The sequence below is a fragment of the Podarcis bocagei genome (assembly GCF_964188305.1).
Source record: "Podarcis bocagei genome assembly, chromosome: 7".
NCBI classification, from domain to species: Eukaryota; Metazoa; Chordata; class Lepidosauria; order Squamata; family Lacertidae; genus Podarcis; species Podarcis bocagei.
This window is the reverse complement of record NC_138132.1, coordinates 85,005,783-85,022,923: the sequence shown is the minus strand read 5'-3', so window position 1 is coordinate 85,022,923 and position 17,141 is coordinate 85,005,783. Positions and strand designations below refer to the sequence as shown.

The window sequence follows — 17,141 nt, the reverse complement described above, 5'->3', positions numbered from 1 at the left end:
CTGAATGCCAGACCCTTCCAAATATTGTTGTGAGTGGGTGGGTGGGGGTCTGTTTGGATGATGCTCTGAGTCCCTCCCGATTCTTGGGATCTTGAATCTGTGGGGGTAGAAGGTATGTCCTGAAGACACCACAATCTCCGTGGACCTTCATCCCAAGGAAACTGAACCCTGAGTAAGTGCAGGAAGCCTTGGGAGTCTCTTGCCACTCAGAGGTTGGACTGACAGGCAACAATATCTTTTCGGAATGAGAATGGAGTCCTTGATGGAGGCAGGGAGGGACAACTATAGCATGCCAGGTGGAAAATGAGCAATAGGATGGCTTGATGAGAGGAAGTTAACAGAAATGGACGTCTTCAGCTGTCTATTTGGGGAACATCACATGAGGCCGTTGCAATCACGTTGGCCTCCTACTTCTACCACATCTCGTGCAATTTTATTTTGTTGTTTTGTCGCTCGAAACATGATTGTTTCTTTCCCACTCCCAGGAAGGACTGGCGCTCACATGTCATCTACAGTCATACCTCGGGTTGAAGTTGTTGAGCGCCTTCGGGTTGCGCTCCGCAGCGACCCGGAAGTAACAGAATGCGTTCGCTGCTCGCGCATGCGCAGACGATCAAAATGATGTCATGTGCATGTGCAGAAGCGGCGAATCATGACCCGCAGACGCACAGTTGCGGGTTGCATTCACTTCAGGATGTGAACGGGGCTCCGGAACGGTTCCCGTTCGCATCCTGAGGTACCACTGTATTTGAACCTGGAGGAAAATGGCTGTACAGTCATACCTCGGGTTACAGACGCTTCAGGTTGCGTTTTTTTGGGTTGCGGACTGCCGAAACCAGGAAGTAGTGGAACAGGTTACTTCCGGGTTTCAGCGGTTGTGCATGTGCAGAGGTGCTAAATCGCGCTTTGCACATGAGCAGAAGCGCCAAATTGCAACCCACACATGTGCAGACGTGCCACTGCGGGTTGCTATCGCTGCAGGTTGCAAACATGCATCCTGCACAGATCACATTTGCAACCCGAGAGTCCACTGTATTGTAGGTCTTTCTCAAGGTGTTGGGGTGAAATGGAGAATAGAATCGACAGGTGTTTGAAGTCCAAATGGACTGCAACTCATAAGGACGTTAAGAAGAGCCTGCTGGATCAGGCCAATGGCCCATCTAGTCCAGCATCCTCTTCTCATGCCCTTTATGGGAAACCCATAAGCAGGATTCGATCTCAAGAGGACTCTCCCCTCCTGTGTTTTCCAGCAACTGGTATTTTCAGAAGCATTGCTGCCTTGGACTGGGTAGGCAGAGCATAACCAAATGTGGTTATTAGCCACCTATGCTGGGCCTGGGGGTAACCCAAGAATCGCGGTCCAGGTTTGGTCCAGAATCCGATGGTTCCGCTAGGAGTCGGTCTGACAGGGTCAAGACAGGACACGAGGCAGGAAACCAGGCAAGGACAGGGGCAGGATTTGGCATACAGCAATGTTGCTCCCACAACCTGGAGTGGGGTCTGACAGCCTTTTATCTTTGTTGGGGTAACAGCTAGTCCTGATCCCCCCGCAACTCACCTCCCTGTCTCGCCCGAAGGCGAGCACTCCTCCTGCGAGTACTCAGGTCTCTCCTTCTCTCAGACCTTAGTCTCTGCAGCTCGGGAGATGTCGGTGGGTTACTAGACCCATGGGCTGCCTCAGCCTCCCCTGACCCAACTGGTAGTGGAGCAGCTGTAAGTGATGGCCCAGCTGAAGGCAATGAGGTAATCCCCGCATCTGGAGCCAGGGCAGGCTCAGGCCCCTGACTCGGCCCAGCTGGTGCTTGTTGCAGGGGAAGCTGTGCAGACTGGAGCTCTTCAGGATCAGGCCGCAGACTTGGTTCAGGCGATGCCTGAGGCAAAGGATCCGGAGCAGACTGAGACTCCTCTGGGTCCGAGTCCAAGCCCGAGTCCTAGGCCATCACACCACCCTCCTCCATTAATTTGTCCAATCCTCTTTTAAAGCCATCCAACACTGTGGCCATCACTGCTTCCTTGTGGAAGCAAGTTCCATAGTTTATGCACTGCATAAAAAAGTACTTTCTTTTCTCTGTCTTGAATCTCCCAGCGTTCATTGGATGTCCACAAATTCTCCCTCGAGAGAGAGGAAGAAAAAGGGTTTCTTTTCCTATCCGACCAGAAGCAGCCTGCAAAGTGAGAAAGTGCTTTGGGATTGTTGTTGTTTCTTTTGATATACAAAAATAGGGGTGGTTGGCTTTTGCAGCCCAGCTCCCCAAGGGACTGAGTTCCCTAAGTCCATGATTGGTTAGAGATGAATGGATGGAGGCAGGATGCAGTGAAAAAAAGGCAGATCTTTATTTTTCTGTTGCAGCAGAGTTCCGTTCCCCTCCTAGCAAGGAGGCAAGAGAAGAAGAAGAAGAGTTTGGATTTGATATCCCGCCTTTCACTCCCCTTCAGGAGTCTCAAAGCGGCTAACATTCTCCTTTCCCTTCCTCCCCCACAACAAACACTCTGTGAGGTGAGTGGGGCTGAGAGACTTCACAGAAGTGTGACTGGCCCAAGGTCACCCAGCAGTTGCATGTGGAGGAGCGGAGACACGAACCCGGTTCCCCAGATTACGTGACTACCGCTCTTAACCAAGAAGAAACATCTCTTTTAAAGGGTTTGCATTTTGGCGTGGAGAAGGAGGACATCCAGGGCTGTCTTAAGCATATCCGGTGCCATGGTGCAAAGACACGCCCCCCCCCCCCGTTTCCCAGAGTTGTCACCTTTTCCCAAGCCTCTGCAGGGATCGCTCTCCTTCCACGGAGGCTTGGGAAGGAAGCTGCATGCCCGCCAGCCATATGGTTGACACGGCACAGCTGGCAGGTGTGCAGGGAAAGGTGAGGTTGCCGACAAAGCCACGCAGTTCCCCCACTCGCCGGGGCGCCCCTGAGAGGCCAGCGCCCTGGTGCAACGCGCCAATAAGCCCAATAGGAAAGACGGCTCTGAGGACATCCCCTCTATAAACAGTCAGAAATTGCATCACACATACTGTAAGGTGGGGTTATTGTGGCTCAGGCAGGCCAAGGGGTGATATTCCTGAGGATTCCAGATTCATAATTCCAGACACAGTTTACACAAAACATTAGCATTTGATAAAACAACCGGGATGCCTGTCAGACATTGCTCAATGTGGAGCATCTGGGCAAACAATGACAATTAATACAAAGGAGGTTGATAGATATAGGAGAGGAATCTCTTCAGGAACTTCCCCTGATTGCTATCTGCCTACGTTTTCTCGGGCAAGGGGGATTAAGGAGGCAGAGGAAATATTGAGATTCTTTAGAAGAGCCAAGATGGCTTTGGGATTGCTCTCCTGTACTGTTTTAGACATGTGGTCTATATACTTATGTATGTGTGTTTACCTTGTGCAGTTATCAACATTTATCCTACAGTGGAGCCTCGGGTTGCGAACATGATCCGTGTGGGATGCACGTTCGCAACCCGCAGTGGCGTGTCTGCACATGCGCAGGTTGCAATTTGGCACTTCTGCGCATGTGCAAAGCGTGATTAAGTGTTTATGCTCATGCGCGAGCGCCGAAACCTGGAAGTAACCCGTTCCAGTACTTCCGGGTTCGGCACAGTGCGCAACCCGAAAACGCATAACCTGAAGTGTCTGTAACCCAAGGTACCACTGTATATTTGAATTCCTATAACGCTTTGTACTTTTTGCCACTTCTCTCTTTCCGTCCATGTAAAGATCTCATCCCTTCTGGCTTTGGGCGTGGGGAATTCAAACTTCAGGCCTACTTCATCTTTCTAAGGATGAGATGTAGCCAGCAAAATGGGCCCTGGCTGATGCCATAATAAATGTCTTTAAGCTGCTGCCATATCTTGAAAGGTTGTTGCCTTTGGATAGATATTTGCCTTAAAAGACCTTTCAGTTTCTTCTGACTAATGGATTCCCGCCCCACCCCATAACCCCGTAATTGAGCTAAATTATAGGCCTGTAGTCAATTGCGACATTTCCTGTTTATTTGAAGCTCACCTATGAAAGTTGGCCTTCTTTAGCTCCGCAGCTCATATATATGAGAGACTATAAATAGAGAAGGCTAGCTGCGAGAACAGAATGTTGGACTGAGTGGTTTTGATCATTTTGGTAGCCCTTTCCTGAACTTTCTCCAACTCTGCTTCACTCTTTCTGAGGTGAGGCAACCAGAGCTGTACACAGTGTTCCCAAGGCAGCCACACCAGAGATTTGTATAACGTTATGGATTCTTCCACGAGGGCCAAAAGAAATACAAAGGCTCATTCAGTACGGAAGGTGATGTAACTGCTGGAGACGTGCTATCTCCATGCTTTAATGTCTAAGTATGAAGCATTTGACAGCAGAAAGTCTGAACGCAGCTGGCTGCGAAGAGGAAAGGGTGCTGGCTGCATCAAGTTCCGTCCAGGAAGGAACAGAGCCAGCTCTGACTTTGGGAAAGGAACCACTCTGTTGGCCGCTGGGCTTTATGAGCAGCGTCAGGAATTCAGGCCAGCCAGTGGGAGTGTGAGACCTCCCGGCAGATGTTCTTTACACATCTGCTTGCGATTGCCGTTAATTACATGTCCGGACTGCCTCGCAGCCAAACTCCAATGACAAAGTTTCTTTGCGTGTTTATTCCGGCTTGTTGCTTTTGGGTTCTGATGTTGGTACCTTTCTGCTTCCACCCCATCAGGGGCGTACCACTGTCTGCCAGTGCCCGGGGTGTGGGGTGGCTCAGACCGTGGGGTGGGGCATGGAAGTTGAAGAGCATCCTTCACGTTCCCCAGCCCTCGCCACTGATGGGCGGGTGCACATGGGCTGGATCTCTGTGGGTGGCACCTGGTTTACGCCCCCTTATAAGCGCCCAGGGCAACGGCCCCCCTGGCACCCCCAACACTACGTCACTGCACCCCATCCCTCCCCACTCCAGAAAGCTTGGGAAGGATGGGGGGAAAGCCAGCCCCACCATGAAGCAGAGGGGTGTGTGATGGAAGAACTGCAAATTGTCAGTTGTTTAATTTATTATTAGTGGATTTTTACTCTCAAGTGCCAAGGTAAGTTGGCCAGCCTTGGATATGATGAAGTTTGACTTTGAGAGGGAGATGCCTGTGTGTTGATGTGGTTAGACTGCTGAACTAAGTAAAAGGTAAAGGACCCCTGGACGGTTAAGTCCAGTCAAAGGCAACTATGGGGTTGTGGTGCTCATCTCTCTTTCATGCCAAGGGAGCCGGTGTTTGTCCACAGACAGCTTTCTGAGTCATGTGGCCATCATGACTAAACTGCTTCTGGAGCAACGAAAAACCGTGACACACAGAAACGTCATTTACCTTCCCGCCACAGTGGTACCTATTTATCTACTTGCACTTTGACATGTTTTCGAACTGCTAGGTTGGCAGGAGCTGGGGCAGAGCAACGGGAGCTCCCTCTGTTGTGGGGATTCAAACCACCGACCTTCTGATTGGCAAGCCCAAGAGTCTCAGTGGTTTAGACCACAGCGCCACCCACTGAACTAAGTAGGACCTGGGGGGGGGCAGTGTCCATATCCCTGCTCAGCCATGAAGTTCACTGGGTGACTTGGTCCAACATTTCCCTGCTTGCAGGGAGTAGGCCAAGATGGTCCTCAGGGTCCCTTCCAACCCCACAATTCTATGATTCTGTGTGTGAATGTTAAAGGACAGCTGTAGTTCCCCTTCTTGTGTTGTTTAGGGATGTGTGAATTAGGTATGCATTAAAATGCAGCCCAACCCTACTACAAATCATGGGGGATTACAAATCATGAGGTAGATTACAGAATAATTAGGGGTGGAGGAGAAGATTGGTCCATTTGTGCAATGGATGCTTTCTGCCTTACAATTCACAAAATAACCCCCCCCCTTCTCGTAGGACCTTAGAGACCAACTAAGTTTGTTCTTGGTATGAGCTTTCATGTGCATGCACACTTTTTCAGATACCATATCTGATATCTTCTGCAGGTATCTGAAGAAGTGTGCATGCACACGAAAGCTCATACCAGGAACAAACTTAGTTGGTCTCTAAGGTGCTACTGGAAGGAATTTTTTTTATTTTGTTTCGACTACGGCAGAGCAACACGGCTACCTACCTGTAATTACAATTCACAGGCAACCAAGTGCTTTGTCTTTTTCATTGGCACTGAAATGTCGGAGACAAGAAGGCCCCCTTTGCCACACAGACTGAAAATGCTGCTTCAATAGCCTGTTTTGTGCTGCTCCACTGTAAAACAAGAGGACTTTCCCTTACGAAAACCGTGTTGGAGTTATTCCCTGGCCCTGTGACACGGGCATTCTCGCTGCCTGCTTGTTTTCTCGCCGCTGCTAACATGGTGGGCAGCAACTGAGTCAGGAAGTTGGAGGCTTCTAATTTGGGACACACTGTCTGGTGGTTTAGCAAATGTGCTGAGGCAGCCTTGTGGGTGAGAGAAGAACTCTGCGAACTCTGACAAGGCAGAGGAACCACAGTCAGCCTGCCTGCCTTGCCATGTAGGCGTGTGTGTGTGTGTGTGTGTGTGTGTGTGTGTCTTCTTGGGCTTTGCCCTGACATTGCCTGCAACTGCAAACTTGCGGGATGGGGGAGGTGATAGGACCATAAACCATGGCAACACCTTTGACTGGCTGTGCAAAAAGCAGATGACAGTAAGCCTAAGTTCCTGTGAAGCAGAACTCAATGCTCTGTCATTTTCACTCATGGATTGTGAATGGTTGATGCAACTGTTTAAGGACATCAGAGTGTCTGTGAAATGTCCTATACAGGTGTATCAAGACAATAGATCCTGTTTGGCTTTGCTGAACTCAGAAAGTTGCAAGCAAAGAACCAAATACTTGCAGATAAAGTTACATCGTGCAAGAGAGTGTATTCAAAAAGGATTCATTCAGGTGTCCTACATGCCAGGAAACGAAATTCCTGCAGATCTGTTGTCTAAAGTTGTTACCAGAGAGCAACTTAAGGTTTATGTACAGAGGTTGCAATTGGGTTGAACCACAGGTACTATGGGTTACACGGAAAGGGGGAGGATGTTAGGATATAGTTCTGTTCCACCTTAAAAGGAACAGGCATGACTGTTGTGTGTCACATGCCTGTTTACTTCCAGCATAGGTTTGCTGGGAACTTCCGTTTGTATATTGCTTTTGCTATACTGCTGTTTTGCTGGACACGAAGGGAAGCAGACATGTTTTTCCTTTGTTCCTGAACTATGCTGAATAAACGCCTGTAAATAATGCTTACACATGTCTCTGTCCGCCGCTTCTGTTGTGAGGATTTATTCACTTTGCTGATAAGAGCGTGTACAGCTTCTGAACGTTTTGGAGGCTCGTGTCGCCGATTGATGCTGCTCTGGGAACCGGAGTTTGCATAGCTGCCGGCCGGTGGCTGGAGCCAGCTGGGGGCCTGCTAAATGCCCCCGTCTCCCCAGCAGCTTCCCAACACTTTCTTCACAGCTTCGCTTCCAGACACCCTCTAATGTAGGCATGTTTTGGGAGTCTAATCCGGCCCACTGGTCGGTTTAATTCAGCCCCTGTGGCAGTTTATATCCTAGGGTAAAATCCTAAAAAAAAACCTCAACAACTTCAACCCTAAAAAACGCTCAATAACTTTGGGGTAAAATCATAAAAAAGCTCAACAACTACAATCCTAAAAAAAGTTCAACAGCCCTTCGGTCGGCCCTCACGGCCCTTCACATCATCAAATCTGGCCCTCTTTGAAAAAAGTTTGGACACCACTGCTCTAATGAGTCCATTAAAAAGGACAACTGCTCAGAAACACAGAAAATATAGGGGGCTTATTTCTGAGTAAGCACAAATAGGATGGCACTGTAAGGCTGGCATTGGGGCCCTCAAACTCAGTAGGACTTACGGTATTTTTTGCTCTATAAGACTCACTTTTTCCCTCCTAAAAAGTAAGGGGAAATGTGTGTGCGTCCTATGGAGCGAGTGCAGGCTGCGCAGCTATCCCAGAAGCCAGAACAGCAAGAGGGATTGCTGCTTTCGCTGCAAAGCGGTCCCTCTTGTTGTTCTGGCTTCTGAGATTCAGAATATTTTTTTCCTTGTTTTCCTCCTCCAAAAACTAGGTGCGTCTTATGGTCTGGTGCGTCTTATAGAGCAGAGAATGTGGTAGTTAAGTAAGGGGTCAATAACCCCCTGTGGCCCTGGAGAACTGCGCCTCTGCATCTGAAAAAACTTCACTGGTCTCAGCCAGAGACAAAAGGAAAAGTGCTGTAAATTAGAATGCTTTATCCTGACTCACTTTCGCAGCCACGCTGCTGGGTTTTTGGTCAGGCTGCACTACCACTTCATAGACGCATCTCTATTGTCTTCGACATCAGTTCTGAATATTGCAAATGATGTCATTAGTTATCATATGAATTGTAAACTACTCCAGGGCAGAGGAAATGCCACACTAATCTCCTTATGTCCTTTATCCAGAACACTCCCAACACTCCTCTGTGCATTGCAAAGAGAAATCTGCAGTAGTGAGGAAGGTGTCTTGACCGCCCTGATTGATTTTGGACTGAGCGTCTGTTTTGTATTGTCCGAGGTTCAATTCTCAGCATCAACGGACACGACTCATGCAGACATAGAATTGTATGCCGGAAGACTCAGAAAGGTTATTGCCTGAAACTCAGGGGAGCTGTAAGCCAGTCAGTGTGGTCAGTGTTGTATGAGACAGAACAGTGGTCTAACTCAGTAAAAGGTAGATTCACATGTTTACATATTTCCATGGGAAAACTCCAAATACACTTCCAACGAACTCAAAGTTTCACAACCACTGATAACAAGAGTGAGAGAGCTGATTGTGTGCAGCTTGAAAATTACAATCTGGTGGAAGGAATTCCAGGAATGTAGGGCTTGGAAGCTTCATTGGATATATGAAGTCTTATATCTTCCCGTCTTATATGCAGTAAAATCGGTATACCTTCTCTGTAACTCTTACTTCCTTTTGCAAAATTATTTTGAGGCATGTATTTTTAGGACCCGCTTTATTTTTACGGCTGCAGGTTGTTTTAATTGGTTTTTAATATTGTGTTTTAATTCTGTAACCCAACCTGGGAACTTAGGGTGAAGACCGGGCAATAAATATATTGAAGGCTCCCAGTTCTGGCCTTTGAAAACCCTAATTACTGGTGCTCTGTTGCCACCATAAAAACACCATTATCTCTTGATAGCTTGGCCAAATATGAGACGTGCTTGGAACAGCAAAACTTTATTACTCAAGTAAAAGCTGAATACAGCAGCTTCTTATGTGATTTGTTTCTAATACCTGTGTTTGAATACTTTGTATTTTAACATATAATTAAAACCCTATTCCTAATGCAAACCCTAATGCTAATCCTATCCCCTAATCCTCAGGACCCACAACAACCAGCCTTCTCCTTCTCCCCCGAAAACCCAGCTCACTCTTTCCCCACAACCTGTTCCAGCTGTCGCACTCCACCCTTAGCCAATCAGCACACAACGCTCCTCTTACAAATATCTCTCATGAAGCATTTTACTGTGTATCTCTTGTCCCATCTTGTCCTTTGCCTTGGGTAGCAAAATGTCTTGAGCCGGCCCTTACTGCAACTCTCCCTCTCCTTTGTCAGTTAGCCTCTCTTGTTTACAGCTGCAGTCTTTAAACCTGTTCAAGCATCATGTTCACCTATGCAGGCAACCTACAGGTGATCAGGGCAAGCCAAACTTTGCCCTCCAACCTGTGCAGAGTGGTGGGCGTAGTGGCATGGCTGTTAGACCTTAGAGGGCTCATCCTCACTTACACAGAGGCACTACACGCAAGTAGCATGCTTGAATAGGGCTCCTCCCTCTCCCCAATCATTCCAGGAGTCTACCGCCAGGGCCAAATTTAGGGGGCTCCAGCTGTCTCTGCTCCTCTCTTTTGGAGTTTGCCCTGCAAGTGGTGCTTGCACAAAGTTAACTTTTTCACCAATCTGTGTTCCAACAGGTCATGGATCTACCTGATAATTTAACGGACTACTACGATGATTCAAGCCGCTACTACAATGACGACTACTACGTCACCACTGATGAAAGCCACCGGACGAAGGAATCAGCCCAAGACTTTACATTCATCACTCGAATCCTTGCTCTCCTAATCTTCACGGTCACTTGCATCCTGGGCCTCCTGGGCAACGGCTTGGTCATTTCCGTCATCACGCTCAAGATGAAGAAGTCGGTCAACGCCATCTGGTTCCTGAATTTGGCGGTGGCCGACTTCCTCTTCAATGTCTTCCTGCCCTTGAACATTGCCTACACCGCCATGGGCTACCACTGGGTCTTTGGCAAAGGGATGTGTAAGGTCAACACCTTCCTTCTTGTTCTCAATATGTACACCAGTGTGTTCTTGTTGACCATGATCAGCATCGATCGCTGCATCTCGGTGGCTTTTCCAGTCTGGTCTCAAAACCACCGGAATCCTAAGATTGCTTGGTTGCTGTGTGCCCTCATCTGGGTTCTTGGCTTTCTGTTGAGTTCTCCTGCCCTTGTTTTTCGGGACACAGCAGCACATCAAGATCGTGTCATTTGTTTTAACAACTACTCTTTGTCCAGCCTTTCAGCTCACCACCATCTAGATGAAAAGAGGCATAAGACAGTCACCATTCTGCGATTCCTGGCTGGTTTCATAGTACCAATGACTGTCATCACGGTGTGTTACATTATCATTATTGTCCGTCTGAAAAGAAACCGCCTCGCCAAGTCCAAAAAGCCCTTGAGAATCATCATTGCCATTATAATGACTTTTTTCTTCTGTTGGTGCCCATACCATGTCCTCAACCTCATGGAAACCCAGCACCAGTTTCTCAGCAAAGCCGTCCTTGAGAATGGAATACCAATTGTCACAGCCATTGCTGTTTCCAACAGTTGCATGAACCCTGTTCTTTATGTCTTCATGGGCCAAGATTTCAAAAAGTTTAAGGTGACTGTCCTCTCCAGGCTGGCCAATGCGCTGAGTGAGGACACTGTCCATTCAACTATTGCCCGCAGGAGCTTCACAAAACCCTCTTCAATGACTGAAAAGGAGACAATTCTAGTCTGAGCTGAGCTGTAGAATATACACATCTGTTGGTCTGCTCACAGAGGCAAGGAGGAGGTTGGATATTGCAGAGTGGGTTTTCCAACTACAATCTGATATTCCCAGGGCTTCTAAATTTTCAATGGTTCCCAAAAAAGAGTTATGTATCATATCAATACAATCCTGTCATTCATCCTCATGGGATAAATCACAAAGGCCATCCCATAAACATTTGCCCATAGTCACCCATGCAAGCTTCAAGGCCAAGTCTTCAAAATTAAACTTTCCTGCATCAATCTATCCTTCAGTAATGGAAGTACAGGAACTATGGAATAAACTTTGTTGTTCATGCTTCCTTGCGCCAAACATTTGAAAGTGTAGGACAGATTTTTAATAGGCTGGAGCAGACAGAACACTGTAGGCTTAGTTTTTAAAATAGCAATAATCTGATTGCAACTATGCATGTTGCAGACGGCACAGAAGCAATCAGGCAGTGCTGCTTCCAAAGCAGTATTTGTATCCTCAAATTCGTTTATTATTTCATTTATTTAGACCACTTGTACCCTGGCTCTTCAGCCAAAAAGGCTTGCAGAGTGTCTTATATACAATCAGTCAAAACAAGCCAATTCCTGCCCACAGGTTTACAATCCAGAAAACAACAGCAACAACACGACACACAAGGGGCAAGGGCAGGGGAGGGAAGAGGAAACAATCAAACTCAGGCACCTATTCTTAAACAGTGGTTCCTACAATGACCAGTTGGGTGCAGTTCAGGGGCAGGAGATGCCTGACAGAGGTGGGCCTCCAGGGAAGCCAATGAAATGAGTCCTGCTTCCTGTCTCTTCTGCTGAAGCCGTCTGATGGAATGGCTGCCCATTCATGCCCCGACTGACCTCTTAGCAACTCCACCAAACCATGTACAACTGGTGTAGCCAAAATGACAAAAAGCACTCATTTTTCTAAATATCTGCAACGTAGTTCCGCTCACAGTGCATTCGCCCCCATTGTTGACCCCAATGACAAAGCCAAATTCTCACATTTTTCATATCAAAATGGGAACAAAATGGGATCTGCAGCCTGGCATCCTGCTGTTCGGAAAGCCAGCCAGCCATGCTCTTTTCACGGAGATGCCGTTCCGTTCCCCCTCCCCCTGGTGAAGAGTTTGGACTTGATACCCCGCCTTTCACTCCCCTTAAGGAGTCTCAAAATGGCAAACAATCTCCTTTTCCCTTCCTCCCCCACAACACACACTCTGTGAGGTGAGTGGGGCTGAGAGACTTCAAAGAAGTGTGACTGGCCCAAGGTCACCCAGCAGCTGCATGCCATCATCATCATCATCAAACCTTTTATTGGCATCACATACAAACATCCATGGGATGTTAAACCACAGAGCCTAGGGCTTGCCGAACAGAAGGTCGGCGGTTCGAATCCCCGCGACGGGGTGAGCTCCCGTTGCTCAGTCCCAACTCCTGCCAACCTAGCAGTTTGAAAGCACTTCCAAGTGCAAGTAGATAAATAGGTACCACTCCGGCAGGAAGGTAAACGGCATTTCCGTGAGCATCTCTGGTTCTCCAGAAGCGGCTTAGTCATGCTGGCCACACGACCCAGAATCTGTACGCCGGCTCCCTCGGCCAATAAAGCGAGATGAGCGCCGCAACCCCAGAGTCGGCCACGACTGGACCTAATGGTCAGGGGTCCCTTACAAACATCCATAGGAAATCCATACAGAATTACCGCCTTCCCAGTGACACAAAACATTTGTCAAATGGAAGAGGCAAAGCAGTCCAACATTACATCTCTAGGTCTCCAGGGAGATCAGACGTCATGTTTCGACGACATGCGGAGGAGCGGGGAAGCGAACCCGGTTCGCCAGATTACGAGTCCACCGCTCTTAACCACTACACCACTGCTGGTTCCATCCCCAGAAAACAGTGCAGCATTCTGAGCCCCCTGGGCACGCTCCGTCGTCATGCGGCTGTGCTGCATCCTAAGAATTCCCCACCCTTCTCCCGAATTCATTTTAACCTTCTGCCAACCTTCTGCCAGGGGGCCCAATTTTCCGCATGAGGCCATTTCCCCAGACCCGCCAGGCCAAACCACAGGCAGCTGACAGTCAGCTGGTGCCACTGGCCGATGTCTGCTGATGGGTGGGGTGGGGTGGGGGTAGAGTTCAGTCCTTCTGGGTCCATGTACCACGCAGAATGCAGTGGCTAAGCAGACACTCCCCCCCCACTGCCCCGCCATGTTTCCGTGGATGGGACCGCCCACCTATAAATCACCTGACATCAAAGCTGACCCATGGGGTTGGGCTTAGATAAGGGTCGGGCCCCTCCAGGCCAAAATAGTCTCCCACTTCTGGTGCATGAAAACGGCTTAGAAAATGAAACTCTGGTGCTAAAGGAAAGACCATCTTTTGGGGGAGGGTCCACGAGGCTGCATTTCTCCTGACTCCAGGCCAAAGGTTTCCAAGACCCTGCTTCAAACACAGCCAAAGATTCAGGATGAATCTTCTGCCCCGTACCCAGTGTTGTAAACAAAATTGCCCTTTTCCCTTATAGGGTATCCAAGAGCCCATACAGAGTCCTTACATAGGTTCCCTATTGGTAGGAGAAAATAACAGAGGCCAACCAGAGAATATTGAGACGCAAAGCAGCTAGTAAGCCTGATCTTAATTGATCTGTTGCAACAGGGTGCTCCCCTCACACGCAGGAGAGAGGAGGAACCCAGAAAAATGGCGCGCAAGGCCTTACAAAGACTTTTGAAATTGCCACCCTGTAGATCAAGGCTACCCCCATAAACATCATACATACATCACAGAAGGGGTGTAACCTAAGACCACCCCTCAGATACATCATACCTACATAACAGAAAAGGCAATCTTAAACAGAAATTTGAATGTTGTTTTTCCTGTTTGCCAGGTTATTTGATTGCCTTTCCTGATTGCCTTTCCTGATAGCCTATCACCCATTAAAATGCTGATTACTCAATTCCTGAGACAATGGGAAGGCTCCCTGAACCCCCCCCCCCTCCTTGCAGAGAAAACATTTGGTCAGTTTGGGAATCAAAATGGTTTCAGGTCGGTCTTCCTGTTCTGATCTATGTACGTGCTTGGTTGGTACACTTCTGAACATTACCATATATCTAAGATCTCAAAATCCTTATCACACCAGATAATGTTTCATTTTGCTCCTTTGAGATGCCAAAGGGAGAGTCGTGGTTTTTTAATGATGGACGAGAGGGTTTTATGGTCAGAGCAGGGGCGGCTGAATCTGGGGTCTCCAGGTGGGAGTTTTAGCACAGCAGTATTTGGGGAGGGGGCCACAGGTCTTCACCGCTGTGCCAGGAGAACTGTTATAGATCAATAAAACGGGTTTTGTAGACAGGTGGAGCAACACAGCAGAGCTGCGCACTGCCTACTTGATTTCAAAGTTCTCTGACAAAGCATGAGGGCTAGCTACTTGAGTTTCAAAAAAGAAAGGCAGGATTCTCAGGCCCCAGCTGATTCTACTACACAGACAACTGGTTCTTGGTGGTTTGAATCTCCCACATGAATAGACCTATGTGAGATGACGGTCCCTGAGTTCTCTAATACATATTCAGGAAATGTCACACACACACACACACACACACACACACACACCTGCCCCCCCCCCAGTGGAGGATTTGATTGAAGTGAAAGGAGTGTGAAGTCCCATGGGTATAAATCATGCTTCAGGGATTTGTTGTTTCACGGAGCCTGTCGAGCAACTTTCTTGCTCTTCTTGTTGTCTTTTCTGTTAATATTTCATAGTCCATTAATAAATCTTTTCTACAAAAGGTGGGGTGAGCCATTCTGTCTATCCAATTTCACGTGCAGCTAATTTGGGAGATAATTCACGATTTCACCGACGGGGCTGGGGCGGTGAGCAAAAACCAGAGGTGGGATTCTATGAAGATCGATTTGACCGGCGCACTTTCTCGCAAAGAGTTGTGGCTCAAAAGTAAACTGAAAATGTGCTGCCCTGAGGTGACGGCTCTGCCACCTCCATACAGGAGTCCCAAAACCTGGTGCACAGTTTATTTATGCGATCGCAGCCTTGCATGCTCCGTTGAAAAATATAGCGGATCAATAGAAAGAGGGCGAAAGAACTGCCAGAAGGGGTCGCTTGAGAGATCTCACGAGAGCCTCCAGAGACCCGTAAATAATTTTTCATGGATGTAAAGGTGGGAAATTGATTTGAAGGGTTGTAGTAAAATATGCAGGCATGTATGATACGTAAAATGGAAGCATGGAAAAAGAAGAGGGGAAGTCACTGGATATTTTAAAGTTTGTAAAACGCTCATTTGAAACTGTAAAACAGAAAATGCAATGGAAATTATTACAAAAATAAATAAATAAAAAGCTCTTTCTGCAAGGCAGAAGTGCCAACTTGCATAAAATTTTGGGGGACCCAGGTAAGCCCTGCGGTTCCCCTAATTTTGGGGGGGGGAGGCAAAGGGACCTTGGCCCCCAAGAGTTGGCACCTATGCTGCAGTAAGAAAACCAGGCATGAAAAGAGCTTTCCATGCTCCCCCCTTGTCAGCCAGCCTCCAGGCAGAGAAGTCAACTCCAAGAGGCCCAGATCCCTTCAGCCCCCCCAATTAAATATTTGAGAGGGGCACTCCCCCAATTTAATGGGCATTGTCATTCAAATGGTGTGTGTCTGATGTGTTGTGCGATTGATTATGTGAGGTGGTGCTTACCTGCCCCCCCAATATTTTATTCAAGTTGGCACCCATGCCCCCAGGAAAATCACGCTAGGGCCCTGCGAGGCTCCCAAGATCTCCCAGAGGCCACCAAGTATGGCACTCTTGGCACGCTGCCTTCGAACAGGTGGGAGGAGGGACATTTCCAGGGGTCCTTCTGACTTGGCACAATTTTGCCTTTGCGCCCAGACCCCTGGAATGTAAAAAGACACATTCATGTAAGCTGCAGGCCTCCTGTTACCGCTGATATAGAAAAAATCTGTTCCTTTTCCCCTATGGGGTTTCCAAGAACCCGTAAAAAGGTAAAGGGACCCCTGACCATTAGGTCCAGTTGTGACCGACTCTGGGGTTGCGGCGCTCATCTGGCTTTATTGACCGAGGGAGCCGGCGTACAGCTTCCGGGTCATGTGGCCCCCATGACTAAGCCGCTTCTGGCGAACCAGAGCAGCGCATGGAAACACCGTTTACCTTCCCGCCGGAGCGGTACCTATTTATCTACTTGCACTTTTTAGGGTGCTTTCAAACTGCTAGGTTAGCAGGAGCAGGGACCGAGCAACGGGAGCTCACCCCGTCATGGGGATTCGAACTGCCGGCCTTCTAATCGGCAAGTCCTAGACTCTGTGGTTTAACCCACAGCGCCACCCACGTCCCTATCCAAGAGCCCGTATAGAGTCCTTAAGTGGGTTCCCTATCGGTAGGAGAAAATAACAGAGGCCAAGCAGAGAATATTGAGAAGCAAAGCAGCTAGTAGGCCTGATCTTTATTCAACTGTTGCAACAGGGTGCTCCCCTCACCACACGCAGGAGGGAGGAGGAACCCAGAACAATGGTGCGCAAGCCCTTATACAGTGGTGCCTCGCAAGACGAAATTAATTCGTTCCGCAAGTCTCTTCGTCTTGCGGTTTTTTCGTCTTGCGATGCACGGTTTCCCATAGGAATGCATTGAAAATCAATTAATGCGTTCCTAGGGAAACCGCCTTCAGACCAGGTCCGGGGACAGTCTGTCCCCGGACCTCTTCTGAAGGCTGGGGGGGGGGGACAAGGGCTTTTCTTCTCACCCCCAGCATTTTAAAAAAACCCTGGGACAGCGGAGGACTTCTCCGCTGTCCGGGCGATCTTAAAATGCTGGCGGGCGGCATTTTAAAATCGCCGCGGACAGCGGAGGACTTCTCCACTGTCCGGGGCGATTTAAAAGCCCCTGGGAAGGCAGGCAGGGGGGGACAAAGACTTTCGCCCCCCGCCCGCCTTCAGAAGGTGTTCCCACCCCCCCCGCCCGGCTTCGCAGCAGCGCTACGAAGCCCGGCGGCTGGGGCAGGTGCTCCCGCCCCCCCACCCCGCTTCGGAGCAGCGTTCCGAAGCGGGGTGGCTGGGGCAGGTGTTCCCACCCCCCGCCCGGCTTCCCAGCAGCGCTA

At 48.8% G+C, this 17,141-nt stretch overlaps 1 protein-coding gene across 4 annotated transcripts in view; it reads left to right on the top strand.

The window, feature by feature from the left end:
* Positions 1–14,821, top strand: part of CMKLR1 (chemerin chemokine-like receptor 1) — a 44,861-nt gene extending 30,040 nt beyond the window's left edge. For all 4 annotated transcript variants that reach the window (XM_081203181.1, XM_081203180.1, XM_081203178.1 and 1 more), the window contains one exon: positions 9,938–14,821. In XM_081203181.1, coding sequence (XP_081059307.1) covers positions 9,941–11,029 — 1,089 coding nt within the window. In that variant the 5' untranslated portion in view covers positions 9,938–9,940 and the 3' untranslated portion in view covers positions 11,030–14,821. The remainder of the gene's footprint in view (positions 1–9,937) is intronic.
* Positions 14,822–17,141: the final 2,320 nt, after the last annotated feature.